Source organism: Ursus americanus, chromosome 3, assembly GCF_024610735.1.
Source record: "Ursus americanus isolate L20-20 chromosome 3, mUrsAme1.1.p, whole genome shotgun sequence".
Classification (NCBI taxonomy): domain Eukaryota; kingdom Metazoa; phylum Chordata; class Mammalia; order Carnivora; family Ursidae; genus Ursus; species Ursus americanus.
In genome coordinates this window covers 16,097,326-16,121,465 of record NC_142129.1, presented here as the reverse complement: position 1 = coordinate 16,121,465, position 24,140 = coordinate 16,097,326, and the positions used below count along the sequence as shown (strand labels likewise).

At 40.2% G+C, this 24,140-nt stretch overlaps 1 protein-coding gene across 2 annotated transcripts in view; it reads right to left on the bottom strand.

The window, feature by feature from the left end:
* DGKI (diacylglycerol kinase iota) overlaps positions 1-24,140 on the bottom strand; it is a 422,277-nt gene that overhangs the window by 60,140 nt on the left and 337,997 nt on the right. For both annotated transcript variants that reach the window (XM_087860802.1, XM_045792572.2), the window contains 3 exons: positions 23,894-23,934; positions 22,861-22,988; positions 20,243-20,368 (listed from right to left, as the gene is read on the bottom strand). In XM_087860802.1, the coding sequence (XP_087716928.1) occupies positions 20,243-20,368; positions 22,861-22,988; positions 23,894-23,934 (295 nt within the window). The remainder of the gene's footprint in view (positions 1-20,242; positions 20,369-22,860; positions 22,989-23,893; positions 23,935-24,140) is intronic.

Below are 24,140 nucleotides of genomic sequence, written 5' to 3'. Positions count from 1 at the left end.
CAGGAGTACACGTACTGAATCATATGGTAGCTCTATTTTTAACTTTTTGAGGAACATCCATACTTTTTTCCAGAGTGGCTGCACCAGTTTGCATTCCCACCAACAGTGCATGAGGGTTCCTTTTTTCTCCACATCCTCGCCAACAACTGTTGTTTCTTGTGTTTTTGATATTAGCCATTCTGACAGATGTGAGATGATGTCTCGTTGTGGTTTTGATTTGCATTTCCTGATGGTGAGTGACGTTGCCCATCTTTTCATGTGTCTGTTGGCCATCTGGATGTTTTCACTGGAGAAATATCTGCTCTTGTCTTCTGCCCATTTTTAAATTAGCTTATTTGCTTTGGGGTGTTGAGTTGTATAAGTTCTTTATGTATTTTCCATATGAAACCTTTATTGGCTATGTCATTTCAAAATATCTTCTCCTATTTCATAGGTTGCCTTTCAGTTTGTTTCCTTTGCTGTGCAGAAGCTTTTTATTTTGATGTAGTTCCAATAGTTTTTTTGCTTTTGTTTCCCTTGCCTTAGGAGACATACCTAGAAAAAAGTTGCTACAGCCAATGTCAGAGAAGTTACTGCCTGTGTTCTCTTCTAGGATTTTTAAGGCTTCGGGTCTCACATGTAGGTCTTTAATCCATTTTGAATTGATTTTTGCTTATGGTGTAAGAAAGTGGTCCAGTTTCCCACCACCATTTGTTGAAGAGACTGTCTTTTTCCCACTGGATATTCTTTTCTGCTTTGTTGAAGATTAACTGACCATAGAGCTGTAGGTTTATTTCTGGGTTTTCTATTCTATTCTGGATCTATGTGATTGTTTTTGTGCCAGTACCATACTGTGTTGATTACTACAGCTTTGTAAAATAACTTGAAGTCTGGAATTGTGGTGCTTTGAGCTTTGCTTTTCTTTGTCAAGATTGCTTTGGCTTTTGGAGGTCTTTTGTGGTACCATACAAATTTTAGAATTGTTTGTTCTAGTTCTGTTAAAAATGCTGTTGATATTTTCATAGGGATTGCATTAAATCTGTAGATTGCTTTGGGCAGTATAGACATTTTAACAATATTTATTCTTCCAACCCATGAGCATGGAATATCTTTCCATTTTTTTGTGTCATCTTCAATTACTTTCATCAGTGTCTTATAGTTTTCAGAGTACAGGTCTTTCACCTCTTTAGTTAGGTTTATTCCTAGGTAACTTATTATTTTTGGTACAACTGTAACTGGGATTGTTTTCCTAATTTCTCTGTTGCTTGACTATTGGTGTATAGAAATACAACAGATTTCTGTACATTGATTTTGTATCCTGCAATTTTATCTATCAGTTCTAGCAGGTTTTTTTTTTTTTTTTGGTGGAGTGTTTCAAGTTTTCTACATATAGTATTATGTCATTTGCAACTAGTGAAAGTTTTAATTTTCCTCGCCAATTTGGGTGCCTTTTATTTCTTTCTGTTGTCTGATTGCTGTGGCTAGGACTTCCAGTACTATGGTGAATAAAAGTGGTGAGAGTGGGCAAATTTGTTTTGTTCCTGGCCTTTGTGGAAAAGCTCTCCATTTTTCCCCATTAAGGATGATGTTAGCTGTGGGTTTTTCATCTATGGCCTTTATTATGTTGAGGTATGTCCCTCTAAACCTACTTTGTTGAGGGCTTTTATCATGAATGGATGTTGTACTTTGTCAAATGCTTTTTCTACATCTATTGAAATGATCAGATGGTTTTTATCCTTTCTCTTACTGATGTGATGTATCATGTTGATTGATTTGTGAATACTGAACCACCCCTGCAACCAAGAAATAAATCCTACTTGATCATGATGAATGATTTTTTAAATATATTGTTGGAATGGGTTTGCTAGTATTTTGTTGAGGACTGTTGCATCTATGTTCATCAAGGATATTGGCCTGTAGTTTTCTTTTTTAGTGATTTATTTGGTCTTGGTACCAGGATAATGTTGGCCTCATAGAATGAATTTGGAAGTTTTCCTTCCTCTTCTATTTTTTGGAATATTTTGAGAAGAATGGGCATTAACTCTTCCTTAAATATTTGCTAGAATTCACCTGTGAAGCCATCTGGTCTTGGCCTTTTGTTTGTTGGGAATTTTTTGATTACTAATTCAATTTCTTTGTTGGTGATAGATTTGTTCAAATTTTCTATTTCTTCCTGTTTCAGTTTTGGTAGTTGACATGTTTCTAGGAATTTATCCATTCCTTCTAGGTTGTCTAATTTGTTGGCATATAATTTTGATAATATTCTCTTATAATTGTATTTCTGTAGCATTGGTTGTTATTTCTCCTCTCACATATGTATTTTATTTATTTGAGTCCTTTGTCTTTTTTTTTTTTTCTTGGCTAGAGGTTTATCCATTTTATTGATGTTTTTCAAAGATCCAGCTCCTGGCTTCATTGATCTGTACTATTCGTATTTTTTAATTACTATGTCATTTAATTCTGCTCTAATCTTTACTTCCTCTTGCTGGTTTTAGGTTTTGTTTATTGTTCTTCTTCTACCTCCTTTAGGTATAAGGTTAGGTTGTTTGAGATTTTTCTTGATTCCAGGCCTGTATTGCTATAAACTTTCCTCTTAAAACTGCTTTTGCTACATCCCAAAAGTTTTGGACCCTTGTGGTTTCATTTTCATGTGTTTCCATGTACTTCTTAAGTTCTTCTTTTATTTCCTGGTTGACCAATTCATTGTTTAATGGCATGTTATTTGTCCTTCATGTATTTGTGGTCTTTCCAGAATTTTTCTTGTGGTTGACTTCTAGTTTCATAGTGTTGTGGTCCAAAAAAGTGCACGGTATGACTCTGATCTTCTTGAATTTGTTGAGGCTTATTTTGTAGGCTAATATGTGATTTATTCTGAAGAATGACTCACGTGCACTTGAAAAGAATGTGCATTATTTTAGGACGGAATGTTCTGAATATATCTGTTAAATCCATCTGGTCCAGTATGTCCTTCAAAGCCATAGTTTACTTGTTTATTTTCTGTTTAGATGATCTGTCCATTGATGTAAGTGGGGTGTTTAGGTCCCCTACTATTATTTTATTATCATCAATTAGTTCCTTTGTGTTTGTTATTAACTCTTTTATGTATTTGGGTGCTCCCATGTTGGGTGCATAAATATTTATAATTGTTATATCTTCTTGTTGGATTGTTCCCTTTATTATTATATAGTGCTCTCCTTTGTCTCTTGCTATAGTCTTTGTTTTAAAGTCTTTTTTGTCCAATGTAAGTATTGCTACTCCAGCTTTCTTTGACCTCCATTTGCATGATACATGTTTTTGCATCCCCTCACTTCCAAACTGCAGGTGTCTTTAGGTTTAAAATGAGTCTCTTGTAAGCAGCATATAGAATGGTGTTGTTCTTTTTCTCCTACCCGTCACCCTATGTCTTTTGATTAGAGCATTTAGTTCATTTACATTCAAGTAATTACTGATAGCTATGTATTTATGGTCATATTATTATTTGGTTGTTTCTGAAGATTTTCTCTGATCCTTTCTTGTCTTTCTTTCATGTTTTGCTGATTTTCTTTACTAATATATTTGGATTCCTTTGTCTTTATTTTTTGCATATTTATTAGTGGTTTTTGATGTATGGTTACATTACATTTGTATATAACCTCCTCGGCATATAGTAGTCTATATTACGTTGATGGTAGTTTAAGTCTGAACACGTTCTTTATTCCTCCCATCCTCATGTTTTAGGTATGTGTTGTTACAGTTGACATTCTTTTATTTTGTGAGTTACTTGACTGATTTTTTTTTCAGAAATATTCATTTTTACTGCTTTCGTTTCCTACCCTTATACTGTCACTTTTGGTCTCTCCTTTTCACTCAAAGAGTCCCCTTTAATGTTTCTTTTAGTGTGTTTCAGTGGTCATGAACTCCTTTACTTTTTGTTTATCTAGGAAACTCTTTATCTCTCCTTCTATGCTGAGTGAGTTTTCCTGGATAGAGTATTCTTGGCTGCAGATGTCTCCCATTTAGCACTTTGAATACATCATGCCACTCCCTTCTGGCTTAGAAAGTTTCTTCTGAAGAATCCCCTGCTAGCCTTATAGGTCTTCTCTTGTAAGTTATTGTGTTCTTTTGTCTTGCTGCTTCTACAATTTTTTATCACTATATTTTGCCATACAATTTGTCTTGGTGTGGATCTTCTTTTATTGGTTTTGATGCAAGTTCTCTGTGCCTCCTGGATCTGGATATCTGTTTCCTTCCCCAGCCAGGGAAGTTTTCAGCTATTATGTCTTTGAATATATTTTCTGTCCCCTTTCTCTCTCTTCTTCTGGAATTCCTATAATATGAATGTTATTACAGTTGTTGGGAGCCACTGAGTTCCCTTAGGCTATTCTCATTTTGCATAGTTCTTTTTATTTTTTGTTCAGCTTGATTACTTAACATTACTTTGCCTTCTGGGTCATTAACTCATTCCTCTTCTTCTTCAGCCTGGTGTTCATTCCATCAAGTGTGTTTCTCATTTCATTTATTGAGCCCTTTTTCTCTGTTATTCCTTATCTCTGTGTTAAGGGTCTCACTCACATCTTCTACTCTTTTCTCAAGTCCAGTGAGTATCCTATGATCATTGCTTAAAATACTCCATCAGGCATGCTACTTATATCTATTTCACTTAGATATCTGGCCATGGCCTTGTCCTGTTCTTTAATTTGGGATAAATTTCTCTGTCTCTTCATTTTATCTAAGTCTCTGTGCTTGTTTCTCTGTGTTACGAAAGTCAACTAAATCTCCTGTTTTGTTTTGTTTTTTTAAGATTTTATTTATTTGAGAGAGAGAGAGTGAGAGAGAGCACTTGAGGGGAGGGGCAAAGGAGGAGGCAGAGGGAGAGAGAATCTCAAGCAGATTCCATGCTGAGCCCGACATGGGGCTCAATCCCACAACCCCTGACCTTCTGGTACATGCTCCAAGAGGAGAGAATAACCTCCCCATTGTGTGTCATAGGTGCTCTTCAGATTGTTGTTTCCATGCTGTATGTCTGCAGGCTGTTAGCTCTGCCTTTTCCCCAAGAGCAGCACAATGCCCTCCAGGCTCTATCCCAGCCAAGCTTGCTGACCTTTAAAACTTCAGGCTTTAAGCCCTTCTGGTTGCAAGAACTCATGAAACTTGGCTCTTCTCACTTACCAAGCCAACTGCAATGGAAATTCATTCTCCCCATGCACTCCCTGTTAGTCTGTCTCTCGTCCTTTTCCACGACTGTGGTTCCCTCCTTTCCACCGGAGCTACACATTTATCTCCCAAACTGTGTTTCCAACTTAATATCTTCTTCAATGTGGCTTCGTCTCTTCCTTTAATTGTGGGGTGCATTCTGCCATTCTTCAGGTCAATTTCTAGGGTATTTAGGATGATTGATAGCTATCCAGTTGTATTCATGGTACAAGGCAAGTCTAGGGTCCTCCTACTCCATGGCTATCTTCCTGGGATTGCAACTACTTTTCTATAAACTTTGATTTGAAGATTTGCTGATAAAAGTCCTCTTCTCAATGTGAACCATGCTAAGCAGAATATTCATACCGTTCTTTCCTTTTGAATGAAGGTGACACTTCTCCAACTGGGATGTACACAGGAACTTAAAAATAAGGGAAGCCCCCAGGAAAAACAACACACTAGTTTTAGATGGGGGATTATGTAATTTAACTGGTAACAATTAAAATATTATTTTTTATTGAAATCGGCACAGACATATTATGGGTCCCAAAACAAAAGTCACTTGACTTCTTAAAATAAAACAAGCTTAAAAAAAAATCGGTTAAGAACCTGAAGGGATGAGACACCAGGCACACACTGACTAGTTGCTACTATACTGAACCGCACAGCTTACAGACCCTGTTGTCAGTCACTAAGACACAAGGAATCTCTAAGAAAATCAAAGATAGTTATTAGATTGCTTTCCATCAGCAAGTTGCCCTTCAAGGCCTCTAATCTTTCAAGTAGATCAATTACAAGGCTTAAAGACATTGGAAAATATGCCCAGTTTTCAATCAGCAAAGTCACACATAAGAGCCAAAAAGCCAAAGAGTGATATATTTATGAAGGCAAAGTCTTTAACAAGTACTACACCTCTTGTGATGTCTTGTTGTTTTAATCAATAAACCTGGAACTGAGATCATGAGCATCATGGCTACTTCAGCCCGTAGGACGTGGTATGATGCTTTGCAATAAATTTTAGATAAACACATTTTCTTGGCAACTGGCATGAAATGCTCTAAACCTGCAAGCTTATCCTAACGCAAGATCTTTTTATTTGAATAATACTGTCCTGGCTCTCTTTTTTTTAAGCCTCTTTACAATATTCTGCTTTTCTTGTCATTTTGTGGCTTGAATCAATACCATCCATGGCTTCCCTACTTGGCCCTTCCTCAGAATGTCTGTATCATTTCCTTCCTAGGAGGTAGGTAGGAGATCAAGAGACTGTCCAGTTTAGATGAAGTCTTTCTTAAAGACAGATTGGATGAATATTGGGGACCCATCTACTTTTGGGAGAGAATCATTCACAGATAAATGTTAATGTTCCTTCCCAGTGTCCCCAACCCATTTACCCTCTACTTAGCATTTCTAAACCATCAGCTGATGGAGAGTGGGCCAAGGGATGGGGTTACCATATAGAGTCACTTGAACTTGGAATAAACATATAGAACAGGTGTAAGAACCAAGTCTGAATAGGCACAAAGGCAGAGATCCATATTCTAAAAACACTCAGCAAGAGAATATTTCTCTAAATGTGGATGGGGGAAGGAAGCTCTGACATATTCATACCAACTCAAAGACCTGGCCAAAAGAGCCAGGGCCCCTTTATTTCCTGGCGACTAACATGGAATCATAATAAAAAACAAATGAGAAATGATAGGGTAAGCTAGAAGCTCTATTACCCCACAGACCACTCTGCACACTACGAATAAATAAACCATTGCTGGGCTGTGATGTCCTCACGGGGAAAGCAGCCCGTGCCCCCACACTGAAAGCTACTCTACGAGTATTTTGTCAATGTTCCTTTTTCTGTCTGTCTTCCCGCTTTACCCTCCAGCTTTAGGAATGAGGACGACAGCAAAAACACCACTTTCCATAAACAAAGGTGACCATCCATCCTACCCAGGAAGAGGAAAATTGAAGTCTCTGGTTTCTAGCTATTTATGTCAACTCTGAGTGTTCTTCCTCTCCCTCTTTCATCATTCTCCTTTTATTTCTCTCTCCTTCTGCTTACCAAAGCCCTGAACGTTCTCTGGGCTTATCTCATCCACCTTCCCCATGCTTTGGTAGAACCCAATCTCTCTGTAAAATAGCCTCCCAGCATGTGCCAATCAGTGCTCTTGTTCCACCTGAAGAACGCCAGGAACGTTCAGGTGTGGGCAAAGCTCCCCGGGTTGGGTGCTGTTCCCTGCCTGGACCAGTACTGCTCTCTGTTAACAAACTCCTGAGAAGTAGCCCAAATGGAAACTGATTTCCCAGCTGGACTCCCCTTCCAGGCACAGTTCAGGAGTCCACGCCATTGCTGCAGGAACACCAGCTTTATTTTTCCTTTGTTTTACCTTGAAGTGATGATGCTACACAAATTCAATTTATTTCCTGAAACTGCTGAGAGACGAAGAATTTTCATTCAAGTAAGCCAAGGGACGATTTACTGTGATTTGAAAGCATGGCTGTAGATGATCATGGGACAATAGCTTTTCTCCCTTGAGATTCCCTCAAGGATGTGCACTGCCTGGAGGACTGTTATGCCCAGCCTATGACATCATTTTGAGAGCTTGAGGAAGAAGAGTGAGATCACAGATCTGGTGACAACTTCACGACCATTACTTTAGCACCAAAGCATCCCTAACTAGGTAAAACAGAACCAGAAATCCCTCAGCACTGAGAATCTTCATCAACCAAACAATCCTCTCTTTGTTTGCTTTTCTTCCAATTATGAATATTGCTCTTAAGACAATGAACAAAGCACATACAGTAAAAGAGAACGGGAGCCAAAGAGATGAAAGCTACAGTGACCATACAAAGTGGCATTGAGATGAAAGAGACAAACACATTCTCTATTCAAGTGGTCACAAACCCATTCAGGGAATGCCAAACGGCCTCAAAGGTAACATTCACCACACATGGCGGGGGGGTGGGGGGTGGGGGGGGTGTTGTGCTGCGGAAAGAGCAATTTTGAAGGAAGGCGAGTGAGATGTGTATTTGTGTGGAGGTAAGGAAATAAGACCCAGAACCGAAATAATAAAGGCTGTCTGGTAATTTCTCCATTTGATGTAAATTTCCTCTAATTCCCTTCAGGCTCTTAATTTCTTATTCTTTGAGAGTCTCCTACCCGAATATATACCTGATGATCCCCACATGAGCTGTACTTGAAATAACATCTGGGTCGGTTTTTTTTTAATAAGTTCCTGTATTTAATTGGCATTAAAAAAAAATACCACTGTTTTACCACTGGTTTGTAACAATTCGATTTCTCCTCTCCATCCCCCGCAATCAGTTTGCTGTGGAGGAAGCCCCAAGGGCCCTTTGAGCTTGAAATTGTACTGCCACCTAATGTTCATGCCTCAGAACTGCAACAAAATGAGGGGAAAGGCTTTTTGAAATCAAGGGGAAAGATGAGAACAAAGGGGCAAAAGTGGGCAGTAAACACAGGGAAGAAACAGATCAAGAGATTATGCTAAGTGAAATAAGTCAAGCAGAGAAAGACAATTATCATATGGTTTCACTCATTTATGGAACAAGAAATAGGGAGATGGGTAGGAGAAGAAAGGGAAGAATGAAGTGGGGGGTAAACAGAAAGGGGAATGAACCATGAAAGACTATGGACTCTGAGAAACAAACTGAGGGCTTCAGCGGGGAGGGCAGTGGGGGACTGGGATAGGCCGGTGATGGGTATTAAGGAGGGCACGTATTGCATGGTGCACTGGGTGTTATACGCAAGTAATGAATCATGGAACTTTACAGCAAAAACTCGGGATGTACTATATGGTGACTAACATAACATAAAAAAAAGAAAGAAAGAAATGGTATTGAAGAAATCAACACTGACCAAGTTCATTCAACATGAAAACTTGGCTATCACACTTTTTGTTACCTAAAATATGAACATTCCTGGGAAGTGTTTTAGCATTTTTGAAGACATGAACGTAACTGTGTATGAGACACAGCACAGCTGTGCAGGTACAAAAGATGTGATACTTCACATTAGAAATCAGCTTTTGAAATATAGTTGCCTCCTTAATTTTAAAAAAGGGGGGGAGTAAAGAAATAGAAAAGCCATGTTATTCTGAAATTGAACCAAAGGAGATGGACGTGCAGAGAGCCAGGAGGGAGTATCAGTAGGGAGATTCCGTTAGCAAGAGCCACTGGCTCTAAGCTTAGTGGTTCAGTGAATTCCGGCCAACAGCTCCTGTGATTGTGCCTCCCGTTGAGAAATGATCGACCTGGTGTTTTGTGAATGTGGACTTTTTTTTTAAGTGTAAATGAAAATGAAGTTCTGGGATCTGAAGGCAAATCATCTGAGTCCCACATCTAGTGTTAACACAAGAAACTTCTATGAAAGGCTGTCTCACATATAACAATATTCAGGATAAGCCATCTACCTTGTGGGGGCCAAGGTAACCGGGAAAGGCTTACTCACAACTAATTTTATTTTTATTAAATAAGGACTTCTGAATCCAGCTTTAGAAAATGGAAGAAAAAAAAAAGAGGTGGAGTTGGAAGCCGCTTTGGCACTTCTCCTGAAGATAAGTGTGATATATTCCAGAAGTTTTCCTATCAACATCTCCCACCTCACCTACTTCTCAGAAGAGGGAATTCATGGTCAAGACACTGGCATGGGAAACAGAATCTGAAAAGTGTCTCTCTCCTCCCCATGCTTCTGTGTCCAAGGACAGGACAGTTTCTAAGTAATATATTACAAACAACCCAAACTAGTAAAGGAACCCTATGAGCAAATGAAAAATTAATACACATACCTCACAGCGATATTGAGAACAAGAAGTGAAAGTGGGCTCCACAGACCCTATCTTTGAGAATAATTAATTCCATGTGCAAATATCAAGCAGGGCTATAAACTTAATTCCATTTGGGGAGTTGTCGGAGATACAGAACTTACAACATTTTATCCCACTTTTAAGGAGACTCTAAGGGGTTTATGGAGGGAGACTAACATCAAAGAGAGAACTGGAGAAACTGTAAAGCAATGCTGTCGATGTTCTTATGCTTGGTGATTAGCACAAGAGCCAGAAAAGTTCGGAAAAGGGAAAACGTGGTCCCTGACTCCCTGAATTCCAAGCAAGTAGTTTCTCCATGTTATAAAGTTTTTTCTTGTGCTGGTCTCCTCAGGGCTGTGGGCTCAGTGGTCCCCAGAGGTTCATGAGAGAAGATCCACACTCTATACCCACCCCTTCTCTCCCTCACCCCACTCCTGCACATATCAAGCAATTACTACTCAACATCCCTCCCACCTGAGATTCATGGGCAAATATTTTTGGAAGGATTTCAACGTTATCACTCGTACTTTAAATCAATTTAATCAAATTACTCATCTAAGGCAGATGCACTGAGAACATAAGAGCCTGGCTGGCAGTCTGAGAAAGAAGCAAAGGGATGGACAGGGTACTGTGGAGGTAAGTGAACAGGAGGCCGCTGAGACCCTGAAATAGACCCTTGAACACTGAGAGCCATGTACTCGGAAGAAGCAGGACAGATGGGGTGAGGAGAGGAAGGGCAGGGCAGGAGGCTCACCAGGACTGCCCTGCTCTCCCCAGCACCTCTTCCCCTGTGTTGCCTGAGTGCTCTGCCCCTCTCTGCGGAGGTAAGGAGGGGGGCAAGAGGCAGCCCGAACTGAACTGATTCCTCAGTGACCTTCAGAGGAACGAGAGGGGCTGAGGGCAGCCAGAGCTCGGGAAAGAGGACTTACATGCATCAACATTTCATGTCACAGGTAGGTGCACCAAAATCATATTCAGCAAAAACTATGGCCTCTTCTCTCTACTCTGATAGTTAAAATTAAAAACAAATATTTAGGGGCACCTGGGTGGCTGAGTCGGTTAGGCGTCTGACTCTTGATTTTGGCTCAGGTCATGATCTCAGCGTCGTGAGATCAAGCCCTGAGGGGGACTCTGTGCTCAGTGCAGAGTCTGCTTGAGATTCCCTCTTTCCCTCGCTGTCTGCCCCTCCCCCACTCATGCATGTACCCGGTATCTCTCTAAAATAAATAAATTAAACAAACAAATACTTGGTTCAGATCTTATCAGGCACCATTACTTGTGAAGTGATCATCTATGGGGAAGTTGCCTCCCACCTTCCCTCCTGTTGCCAACACCTGCTATGGATGCCCAAGGGCGTGGCACACGTGCTGAGGAACAAGGATGCCACAGCGTGGGAACCTCTGGGAATAACACGACAGAAGACACAACTCTGGATTCCGCATCCTTCTAGAAAGGAAGGAGAGGTCAGAAACTGTACAATTACCTGACAGCATGGACACTTTCCCAGCAGGCTCTGGGAGAGGATTCTTATCACACTAACTACATTTTAATCCTGATGATTAGAAAAAGTCGGCCATCAAGGAGAGATGTGCCATCATTTTGTTGGATTAACATCCCCTACTAGACCTGTGCCGACATTTTTTTTTTTTTTTTTTAGCTTGGATCCCATTCAACACACCCTGAATCCCTACTCTACCAACCAAACTGATGAGATTTCAATGTCAAGCCCTTAAAGAAGATCCAGGGACTGGTTCAGAAAAGAGAGGACCAACTGTGCAAAAATGGGCTGTGTAGGGAGCCAGCCACAGCACACGGATACTCCCAGGGGCCACAAGACAGAGGAATGAGAGGAGGTCCCCTTTGCACTCAGGTCTCCATCTCTGGTATAGTCCCTGAAAACAAAGAAAAATTCCCATTCCTCTATTGGTTTAACAATACCTCTCTCACTAAGGAGCACAGAGGGAGATGGAGTTATTTCCCTAGTTTTAGAATGGCTCGTGGGGGGCTCAGTCGTTAAGTGTCTGCCTTCGGCTCAGGGTGTGATCCTGGGGTCCTGGGATCAAGCCCAGCATCAGGCTCCTCCGCTGGGAGCCTGCTTCTTCCTCTCCCACTTCCCCTGCTTGTGTTCTCTCTCTTGCTGCTGTCTCTCTCTGTCAAATAAGTAAAATAAAATCTTTTTTAAAAAAAAGAATGGCTCGTAAGTGCTTTTGTCACAAAAGACTGTCACCTTGGAATAGCTTTCCTTAATGCCCTAAGGCCAAATGTGTTGTTGGAAGGAGACAGAAATCTTTGTTTTGTTGAGGACTGAGAATTTCCTGAGAGGCCCTTCTACTGCCCCCTGCTTGTTAAGGGAAGTCAAGAAAAGTGCTTTCCTTCTACACATCTTGACCCCGTATTTCCTCACGCTCTGGCTCCGTCTTGTCTTAAAAGGTTTGGAAATCCTTAGGAAATCCCAGAATTCTCTTCCATCCATAAAATGTTGATGGTTTATGGTTTCCCACTTGCCAACATTCTTCCCTCCATCTAAACCTCCTCAAGTACTCAACTTACTGATAGAACCCAAAGAATCCAGAGATCGGACATGGGGAGCGTGCTAGCATCTCAATGCACAGGGCTCTAGATGGGGTCCTTCCCTCCACCCCGTCCCCATCTCACCTTTGTGCTCAATATCCGTGCCTGCAATTCTCTATATCGCCATCGTTGCCTTCTACTTTCTCACTTGTAAAACAGCAACCTCTCTCTGAGGGAATTCAATGCATCTTTATGATTTTAATGTAAATTCCCTGGGTCAAACAGATCTATATTAAAATTTGAAATATAAAATGGATTCCACAGCCTGACAAAAATATCTAACATTTAATGTATCATTTTGTTACTTTGTGTGTGTGTGTGTGTGTGTGTGTGTGTGATGAGAACTGGGTCTGCTGCTGTATTATAAAGACATCTCTATTTTGGTTTGATAGAGTACCTTCTCTCTAACAGCCCACGTTCATCCATTCACCCAACAAGCCTGCCTTACTGGACGCCTGCGACACCAGCTATGATGCAAAGTGGTGTGGATGCGGAGTGAGCAATATAGTTTGTCCTTCCAAGGAACTCATATGCTTTAAAGAATGATCTGATCAACTTTCCCTCATGCACCACGTTCCTCAAGTGTGAGTAGGTAAGCCCACCACATCCTTTACAAATGAAAAGAGAGAGCCCTTCAAGTAATATTTCCTCATGTAATCACCAACCAAACTTGAGCTCATAAAAATGGAAGGGCAGAATTCCTTGGCATCATTTTAAATCAAATGGATGTTTAAAATAAGAGCTTATTTACCTTAGCGAGATTTTTCTTCAAAGTGGGTCGAAATGAGATCTGATACCTAAAGAATTCTAATCTGGCTCTGCCCATAACTGAACTTGGAAATGGAACTCCATATTGGACGAAAGGTTTAGGGCCCCCATATACCTAACTGTTTCAGGAGCAATTATAAAAAGAATAGAGCAAAATTTCTTATTCAATATTTTACATACCCAAAGGAACAGAATATTGTGTGCTTGGCTAAATAGGGAGGGTAACAACTGGAGGGAGGTTAGGCAGGGAGAAAAAGAAGAAAGGAAGATGTATGTCAGATAAACTGGAGCTCTTCTAGCTTCAGTGATGAGGCAGGGAGAACAAGATTTAGACCAGTCAAAGGTAAGGAGGATGGGAACCAACTATCTTAGTGAAACAGATGCAAGGGACTATGTCTCCATCCAGACAGCCCTGATTTCATCTCTAAGACAGATTCCAGCAAAACCCACATCCCACTAAGAAGATTATTTTTCTCCCTCTTATCAGATTGTGATGCTCAAAGGTTATTTCCACAACCCAATCACTGCCCAACGGGCTGTCCTCCTGGTGAGAACCTGGAGTTGTGACAATAAGCACAATTACCCTTTTTATTAGAGTCAGGCCATCACCTAATGTTCCCGAAGAAATTGGGTAAGGGAAATAGTTGGAAGACAACAGGGGGATCTGAAGCTCTTACTCCTTCTCACTCTGAGAGTGACTGAGTTTGTGGAAGGGGGAGGTTTCAGGATTATCTTCTGCACATGGTGGTTCGGAATTTTAGGCTACCTGAAAAAGCCAATTTTTAAAGTATTATTAGGTATTCCGGATATCCCTAAATAACTTGCTAGTTGTACAAACCTGCCTAAGCACACGTCCGGTAGAGTGATACTACACTGAGTACTGAGTACATTCAATTATTCGGGGAGCATTTCTGGTTACATAATGATGAAAAGCAGATACTTATCTGCTCATGAATAAAGGTGGAAGAAAATACACTTGGAGCCCTTAAAAAGCCTCTTTCCTTTGAGGCTAACGTTTTCATTATTTCTTTAAATACTCATTCTTTTCATATAAAAATAAAAAAGTGAAATCTGGAGGAAGCAGCAAATCCTTGTTGCCAGAACACCTTATGCATCTATCCATTACTGCACTTAGCAGAGAGAACTCTAATTTGTGGAATTTTTCCCCTTTGAATGTAAGCTCTTCAAAGGCAATAATAATTTCTTGTTTAGTTTAGATCTTCAGTGCCCAGGTGTATGGGAGTGTGTGTATCTATCCAGACACTAGATATACAGTTGCTACCTAGAAGGTGCTCAATATTTACTCAATAAATGAATGACTAACTAAGTGACTCAAACTGTTTCTTAGAATCCCAATGAAAATAATCAGACCAGATACGTTACAGTTTGATTTTTGATAACATAATCTCTTAGAGACTGTAGATCATAGAAACCATTAGCCCTGCTTAGCTGATCAGGTAACAGACACCTGCGTAGACACAGATGTCTGGATGGGATGTCTGCCTTTGGTGGTTCTCTACACTCTTCCCCCTTGTATTAGTCCCACAGCAAGATATTCTATTTTTACCTGTGTGAGCTTTATCTTACTTCTTTCAGATTTAGGATTTGGAGACACTAAGAAAAAGTGCACATCTTTTAGTCAGTTTTGGGGGTTTCACATAAACCAAAAAAAAAAAAAAAAAACCTAAAAAAGATTATTCTTTTTCAGAAAATAAGTACCTCCCAGTCCCTTTACTTGTTTTCCCTTAACCCATCCAACTCAAGTCTGTCCTTCTCAAAAAATAACTTAAGAATATACTAGAGTTTTCAGTCAAGTGCTATTTTTTTTTTTTTTTAATCTCATAGATCCTAAAGTTGAGAAAAGTCTGCCTTAGGACTGAGATTCTGTTTGCTAAAATTTCAGTTAATTCCTTCCTTACAAATCTTCTGCAAAAATGAAATACAGCCTTGTCACTAATTTTGGTGGTATAATTAATGATAAGAGCAAACATGTTTCCAGAATATTATTTTAAGTAGAACTTTCTTAGACACTGAAAACATTTTTTGAACCTGAAGACAAATTCGTTATGGTTCTAGCAGCAATAATGCGAGCCAACCACCTCTCACCAATTTATCTCAAAATTGGTTCTTAAAGATTGTTTTTTACTGTGTTCACAGGTTTTGAAGACCCTATTTGTCTTGTTCTTCCTTCTTTGGAATGATACTCTCTCCTAGAGGACCTGTGTATAATGGGACTATCTATACCTTCTTTATAAAGTTATAATGTTTCTAAATGGAGTTACAATGTAAAGGTAACCAGTTCCACTAATACTAGAAATCAAATTCATCCTATTTGTTCATTCCATCTTACTCTCCCTGAAGTAGAAGGGAGGGTGATGGATCTTAGAAACAAAAGTTAAAACAAGGAGACAACTCAGGATACTGCGAGGGGTTGGGTCATTTGGAGTTTGGAGGGGAGAGTCACCTTGAGCAGGGGCAGCCCTGGTGCCGTGGAGGAAGAAGGAGGTCGTAAAGCATTGCAGTTACATTCCTTCCTGTTTCCTGTATTTCCTATTTTTAAAGTCAGTCTTCTCAGGATTTTGTCTCTTACCTTTTACTAAAGAATCAGTATTTTAACATTTTAGTCTAGGTTAATCATTTGTTTTATTCTCCTCGTCAGTGATTTCTGTCGTTATTATTCCTGCCTCTTGTTCCTTTGTTTTCTACTCTGGGATTCTTTTCCCAGTTTGTCAAACTGAATGTTTCATTTGCCTGAGTCATTTTTCCTTTGCTAAGTGAATTTAGAGTCATAAATCATCCTGTGAGACTTTAGTGGTTTCTGCAGACTCTGATAAAGAGTATTTTCAGTTCTAAGAATTTAAAATTTCCCTTTTGATCTTTTTATATAGGGGGTTATTTAATACTGCGAACATGATGTTAAACTTGGACTTTGCCTATCTCCAAGCTGACTGGGGCTTTAAAGCTGAAAGCAGCAGATGCTAGTTGTACCTAAAATGTTACAATAATTCTTCACGCCTTTTTTTTTTTTTTGGCATACTTATTTTTCATATTCCTGCTGGGACTATCAAGCCAAGTTGAAACTGCACATGCACCCTGCAACACAGGACCCATGCCACAGGGTATTCACTGCATTTTTGAAATAATAAAATATTAGAAACCACTATCAAAATGGAGAAATAAGTTACAGAGTATTAATGATGCAATATTCTATACCAATTAGAGTTAATTAAAAACTACATGTATCAATATGAATACATTTTAAAAATACGACCGGTGAACGAAATGGCAATTCTGAAAAGTGTAGGCATTGTTCAACACAGGTAATGAAAAGTAGAAAGATAATACAAACAAAAAAAGTCCATAAAGCAATACATATTTGTATGTTACTGTATGTTGTTTATGGACTGAAAGAAAGACCTAATGCAGATAGTAACATAAAACAACATACGATTGCAGGGTGTTTGGCCCATGAGTACCCTTCATATAATTTTTTACAGTTTTTATTTAAATTCCAGTTAGTTACCATACATGTAATATTAGCTTCAGGTGTACGATATAGGGATTCAACACTTCCATACAACACCTGGTGCTCATCACAGGTGCCCTCCTTAATCCCCATCACCTGTTTCACCCATCCCTCCACCCACCTCCCTTCTGGTAACCATCAGTTTGTTCTCTATACTTAGGAGTCTGTTTCTTGATTTGCCTCTTTAAAAAAATATATTTAAATTCGATTTACTTAACATATATTGTATTATTAGTTTCAGGGGTAGAATCCAGTGATTCATCAGTTCCATATGACACCCAGGGCTCAGTACATCACGTGCCCTCCTTAATACCCATCACCCAGTTACCCCATCCCCCCCCCTCCTCCCTCCAGCAACCCTCAGTTTGTTCCCTATAGTTAAGAGTTTCTTATGATTTGCCTCCCTCTCTGTTTTCCTCTTATTTTATTTTTCCTTCCCTTCCCCTATGTTCTTCTGTTTTGTTTCTTAAATTCCACATATGAGTGAAATCACATGGTGTGTGTCCTCCTCTGACTCATTCCGCTTAGCATAATACCCTCTAGTTCCATCCACATCACTGTAAATGGCAAGATTTCATTTTTCTGATGGTTGAGTAATATTCCATTGTATATACACACCACATCTTTATCCATTCATCTATCTATAGACATCTGGGCTCTTTCCATGTTTTGACTATTGTGGACATGGCTGCTATAAACATTAGGGTTTGCCTGTGCTCCTTTGAATCACTACGTTTGCATCCTTTGGATAAATACTAAGTAGGGCAATTGCTGGGTCACAGGGTAGCTCTACTTTAAACTTTTTCAGGAAATTCTATACTGTTTGCGTCTCTCCCCCCTTTGTTCACATGTGGAATCATAAGAAACAAAACACTTGACCTTTCAAATAATTTTTGTACTTATTTAGATTGGGGCAAATTAAATATATATTTAATAATTTATTAAATCAAAGTCTACCTTTTTAAAAATTTCAATCTCTTTTTAAAGATTCCCCAGACACTTTAAAAATACTAAAAGAAATAGAAGCCAAAGTAAACCTTTCTTGGGCCACGGGGCTGTGGGCACCATGCCTTTGCACCAGCCCTTCCGGAAGGTAGTGCAGTATGGTCAGAAAAAGCATGAAGTCAGAAGTCAAGCCAACCTGACTCAAACCACAATTCCCACTCTTGCTATCTTGTGTGATCCACGATGAATATTTTAAACTCTGTAAGTTTACTCATCTGTCAAGCAACAGCAAGATTTAAAAGTTGTTAAAAGAATTAAAGATAATTTAGCGATGGCACAAAGCAAGTAGGAGACAATCTGTCAATATTAGCTCTTACTAGCACGGTATATAATATCTATGTATTACATAACTGAATTATTCTATAACTGTAATTGTACCTCTTTGCATCAGAGATGATCTCTGAGGGAAATAAAGAGCTGTTCTTTCTAAGGAATTAATGGACACAGTAATAATAATAAAAAAATTAAGGAATTAATAGATAACTTGAGGTAGGGTACAGTACTTACTTATTTTTAGTGATTGAAAACACTTATTTTTAGTGATTGAAACACTTTATTTTAGTGATTGAAAAACAACTGTTTTATTATGCTCCTGTATTCTGTGAGTCAGAGATTCAGACAGAACCTGGGGGGTCGGAGGGATGACTTGTCTCTGTTCCACAATGTCCAGAGATTCAGCTAGACAGACTCAAAGGCCAGGGGGGATTTTTTGAGTGTTACTTTGTTTTCAAGGTGATTTGGACAGAAAAAAATTTTAAAAAGTTAACTGACCTAGTGCACATAAGAGCTAAGGTAATAAAAGTGACCAGGACAACTGACAGCTGCCAAGTGAAGATCAATAAAAAAGTAAGAGAAATCTCTGAAAGGATAATATAACCCAAATGAAGAATAAGAGTTGATTTTTATAGAGAGTTTTAAGAACCTGGCTCTTATATAAAGTTGTATGTTTATTTGTGATTTGGGAAGAATATTTACTACCTTACAAACAATCACTTCACATATCATGATATGTATTGTAATATACTCCATATGGAAAAATCAGGACACAGGAAACCAGAGTGAGATCACTCTCTATTTTTTGGAAATAGCTTGTCTGTAAGAACAACTACAATACTCATCTGGTTTGTCCAGGCGTAATTTCTATTTCTCTGTCTAAACTCTAATTTTCAAATAAATCTGCCCACAGCTAGAGGACCACATTTTTAGCCATCAATGGGTGGCTGACTCACTGTGGTTCACAAGCATCAATTCCATTTAAAAAAGAAATGGACAAACACCCTGAATTGTAAGCGATCGAAATCTAACTTGGTTTGATTAAAAAGGAAAATCCACAGTATTTCACTTTTTCCTTTCTACTCTTCATACAACAAAATAAGACGTAGTACAGAGGAGCAATTAAAATGAAGTCACTTTTTGCCCCTGGGATATCTGAGCGGACTCTTCCCACCAACGAAGTATTTAGCTCCAGATTTCTCACTTTTCCCCCCTTCATCATACCAAAATTACTGTGGTCTTCCTTTAGAAACAATGCCTCTTTGGTTAACCCCAGACTTTTAAGACTCTTCATCTTTTTATCTTGTAAAAATTGTAAGACTGCACAGTAACAAGCCCATTGTCCCCATTCAGTTAGGACCTTGGATAGGCTTGAACACCAGCTTCATATTATGAATTGCAACAAACTTGTGTAACCTCTGAGATGGGGTGAAAGAATGTATCCATGACCACTGACTGCACCTAGAATCTGCTACCTCAAGGAGGTATCACAGGGAGAAAAGAGTCCCCAGAGGGAAACGTGCCAACACTGTTGCAAAACTCCAGCATTCATCCTCCTTTCTGACCATGATCAGACCTCAGCAGAACACACACCTACTATTCCGATCTAGGAACAAATGCATCATTTACCCAAAGACACTGGGTGACTGAGAGCAGCTCCAGACTTCAGCCAACAAAACCAGGTAACTACACCGCACGGAGGCTCAGGACTAGAGACACACGAAACAGAATTGCACCAGCAAGTGGAAATGTTCCCACAAATGAAAAAACTCTATGTCACTTCCAAACTCTTCACAATCTCTCTCACGCATGTCTTCGTGGTGCGGCAAACACAGGGACATCCAGTAAACACTGGATTCCAGTAAAGCAGACACTGGTGAAGTTCAAAGTACTTATAGATACCCACGCGCGGTCTCAGTGCGGCTGGGAAGCAACAGAAAAGGAAAGTGAAGCTCCATGAGGAGCTTGGGGCCGGGAAAAGTGAGCCGAGTGAGTAAGATGGGGAACCACAGGGTGGCACGGGAGACAGTGGGAGCCCCACTGAATAGACACCCCCGGCCCCTTGTGAGGTACCCGGCTCTTCTCTCCCGCCGATCACAGGGGCGCACAGGGAAGGAACAGAGAGCGCTCTTACTGTAGCACACGGGAGTGGCTGAGATCTCTCAAATCCGAGTCCTCATAATGCGGAGTTATCATCGTTCCCAGCCCGCTGTCGCTCAGCATGCGTTTCCGTAGGGCTGGATTCCACCAGTCGGACATTCTGGGGGGAAAGCAAGGCACCAGGCGTTAAGGCGGTCAAAGCCAGCATGCGACTGACCCTGCTCGGTCTCAAGAGGGTTCCTGTCTAAGTGCCAGATGGGAAACTAAATTTTGGGGGGTATTTACTAGTGACTTCTTCACATTTATTATTTAATTTTCTCAAGTATCATTAACTATTTGTGTGCTTCTGCCTTCTACAGATGAGAAAACTGCCCTTGAAGGTTAAGTAATTTTAGGGGCACCGGGGTGGTTCAATTGGTTAAGCATCTGCCTTCAGCTCAGGTCATGATCTCAGGGTCTGGGAATAATCTCAGGGTTCTGGGATTATGCCCCATGTTGGGCTCCCTGCTCAGCGGCAAGTCTGCTTCTCCTTCTCACTCTCCTTCTGTGCCCTCTCTCTCTCTCAAATAAACAAATAAGTTATAAAAAAAAGACTAAATAATTTTATATGTGATACAAATAAGAAGTAATGGGACCTGATGTAGAAATGGAAATTAGGAAATAACAAAGCCCATCCTTTTTCACTGCTTTCCTGTCCTTGTTCATTTCCAGAGGGGGCAACTGATCTGAATTAAGAAAGGGACTGACTGAAGTTCCAGTGCACTTTCAGGCTACTTTGGGCCACTTTGTTTTTGGAGCTAGGGCTAATAGAGGATTAACCCAGGACAAAGCCATTTCTTTTGGCCATTATTTGATACAGAGAGAGGGCAAAGAGCAGAGTGACTGTGGCAGAATGGGTTTACTCTTTACCAGATCGAAGACTGCAGCCAAGATCAGGTTGGGCAAGAGGACAGAGAGACTCTAATGCCCACTGCCCCTGCAGGACGGCCCAACATCTCCGGATTTATAGGACATGGACTGTGAAGATGGGCTTCTCCACCACCTTCCAGGATGCCCAGGGATACATATCTGATATCACTAGCTCTGGCTTCCTAAATGCCGCTATATACCTGCCCTATCCTGCCACTTCTGTCTTCTCTTGACTTGATACATATCATTGATACCAGCTGGCCTTGGCAGAGTGAGAAATATTCAGAAATGGCAGCAATGGTCAAATAAATTAGAGCAGAGGAGTAAACAGGCATAAGGGTTACCTCAAGTGAACATGTCTACATATATATATGTATATGTGTGTGTGTGTGGGTGAATGTGTATGTGTGTGTACACAATTTGCAAATGCTCTTTGAGGGCATGTGTGTGTGCCTTCCAGGGAAATACTTTTTTTTTTTATAAAGATTTTTTATTTATTTATTTGACAGAGATAGAGACAGCCAGCGAGAGAGGGAACACAAGCAGGGGGGGGGGGTGGGAGAGGAAGAAGCAGGCTCATAGCAGAGGAGCCTGATGTGGGGCTCGATCCCATAACCCCGGGATCACGCCCTGAGCCGAAGGCAGGCGCTTAACCGCTGTGCCACCCAGGCGCCCCAGGAAATACTTATTTTAACCCTTTAGCCTCCATATACCAGGAAGACATCAAACTTCATCAGACTTTACAAAGGCAGAGATTTTCGTTTTTTTATTTTTGCACTGTTGTTTCCTAAAAGTGCTTATACTAGCAGCTGGCACATAAAAAGTCCTCTAAATAAATATTTTGGAATCGCTGAAATAACCTAGAAATATTAATAATATTTTGGTGGTTAAATGTAGTGATTAAATGCATGGGCTTTAGCGTAAAACCTGGGACCAATTCTCAATTTTGCCTTTCATCTTCTGTGCAATACTGGCAAAGTTAAAGAACCTTCTGAGCCTCAATTTTGGTATCTGTGGATTTAGGATAATAACAGTACCAGGTGGGCAGGGGCATTGTGACATGACAGAGCTGATGATGGTCGTTTTAATAACATCATATTTAATGAGTGTCTACCAAGTGTCAAGAACTCTCCTAAATACTTCATATGTATCAATTCATTTAATTTTCAAACAATTCTCTGAGTAGTTTCATTTCCATTTTATGGATCAGGAAATAAGCACAGAGCACTTCTGATGATTAGGTCTCTCTGAAGTGGTGGTGGGGATATAAGAAAGGACAGTATGTGGCTCATAATAACTGCTTGATACGTCATAGTTATTATTATGCAATCTATGTCTCGGGTACCTGGATATAGCAAAAAAAAAGAAGGAGGAAGTGGTGGAGGAGAAAAGAGTCAAACCACCTGTGCCCATTTTCCTTTGGATAATACAAGCATTATAGACATATATGCACCAATGCAAATACTAGTACTTTATAATTGGGTAAGAAGTATGGATGTGCTGGGTGAAGAAGGCTCAGACATGGTACAAGTCTTGGTGGGAAAGAGTAATTCTATGCAGCTATTCAAAAGACAGACATAGAATGGAACCAGTTATGCTACATGCTAATGAAACACAGCAAGAAAACCTGTATTTCAAGGTAGTTTGATGTCATTAGAAATGTCAAGTGCAAAGCCACATCAGACATGGATGTCGCGCTATGGTCTGCCTCGCTACCACGTCACCAAGGAAGGGCGTACTCACCCTGAGGCTTGCTCCACCACCAGGTCGGGCATTCCTGGAGGTGTCCCCGCCTGCTGTGACAACACCATATCTGGGTCCAGAATAAAAATCTCATCTTGGGAAATCTCCATCACAAAGTGCAAATGTTCCTAAGGAAGGAAAGGAAGTCTGTCAGAGGACTGACAGGATGCTCAAATCTATCATCTGTGAGGTAGGTAACAAAACAAAGCATCCTTGGTCTTGAGGGATAATGAAAGTCTATGACATATCAAAAGACCACAGTGTATTTTCAGAGGCCCAACCAGTGGACATCCATTCCTGAAGCCACATTGTAGCAAGAGGCTGGTGAGGGGAAGTGGTTTCGGATTCCTACTTGACCAGGGTCTTGTCAGGTATAACCAGAGATGGGCCTGCCCCTTCTTCCCAAATACTGTCAAAGCAGCGGCACCACACCTGTGGTTTGGCCCAGCATGAGTTGTGCAGTAAGCTGGACGGGGACCCCTGGATCAGCCAAAGCTAAGTGGCGTGATTAACAACTGCTTTTATCACTGGATTCCATGCTGTATTATTATTTCTTCTCCTTCTTCTTTTTCTTTCTTGCAGGAGAATTTGGACAGTGGAAACACTTATTATTGGGCCTAAGCAATTTTTTTCTCATTATGGAACTCCGGGAAGTGATGAGTTGCAGCTGAGTAGCATAAATACACACCTGAGGTATCAAACTTGCTAACCCAAATACACTTAAAAAGCCATACAATGGAGCTCGGAAGTAGTAACAGTAGCAGTGTGTGAGACAATTTAGAGTGCAGGCTGGTGATAACATCCACAAGCCTAGCTATTTTCCATACTCATTTGCAAGGTCAGATCTTGAGTCCATAAATCACAAAACATGTGAAGACAAATTTTTAAAAAGCATACCTTTGGCTATGAGTATCATTCTGGAATTTGTAAATGTTTTAGGGTTTACATTAGAAAAATGTATAAGATGAACTACCAATAAAGTCTGTCGATTTGGGGATTTTTCAATTTCACAAATAGGCTCAAGAAAGCTTACCTGAGATCTGTCTATTCGGTAAAAGCGATCAGCAGAAGTTGCTAGGGGAAAAAAAAATATGTACGTGGCATTCAGAGTTCTGTGATCTAGCACCCAATTTACAACCTTCCTTTCTATTATGCCACTCAAAATCTTTACATTCCAGTCCTGTCGGAAGGCTGGCCAGTTCCTAAATTTAGAAAACCTCAGAACTTCCATGTCTGTGGAACCTATGCCCCTGCTTAGAAAGCCCTTCCCCATCACATCT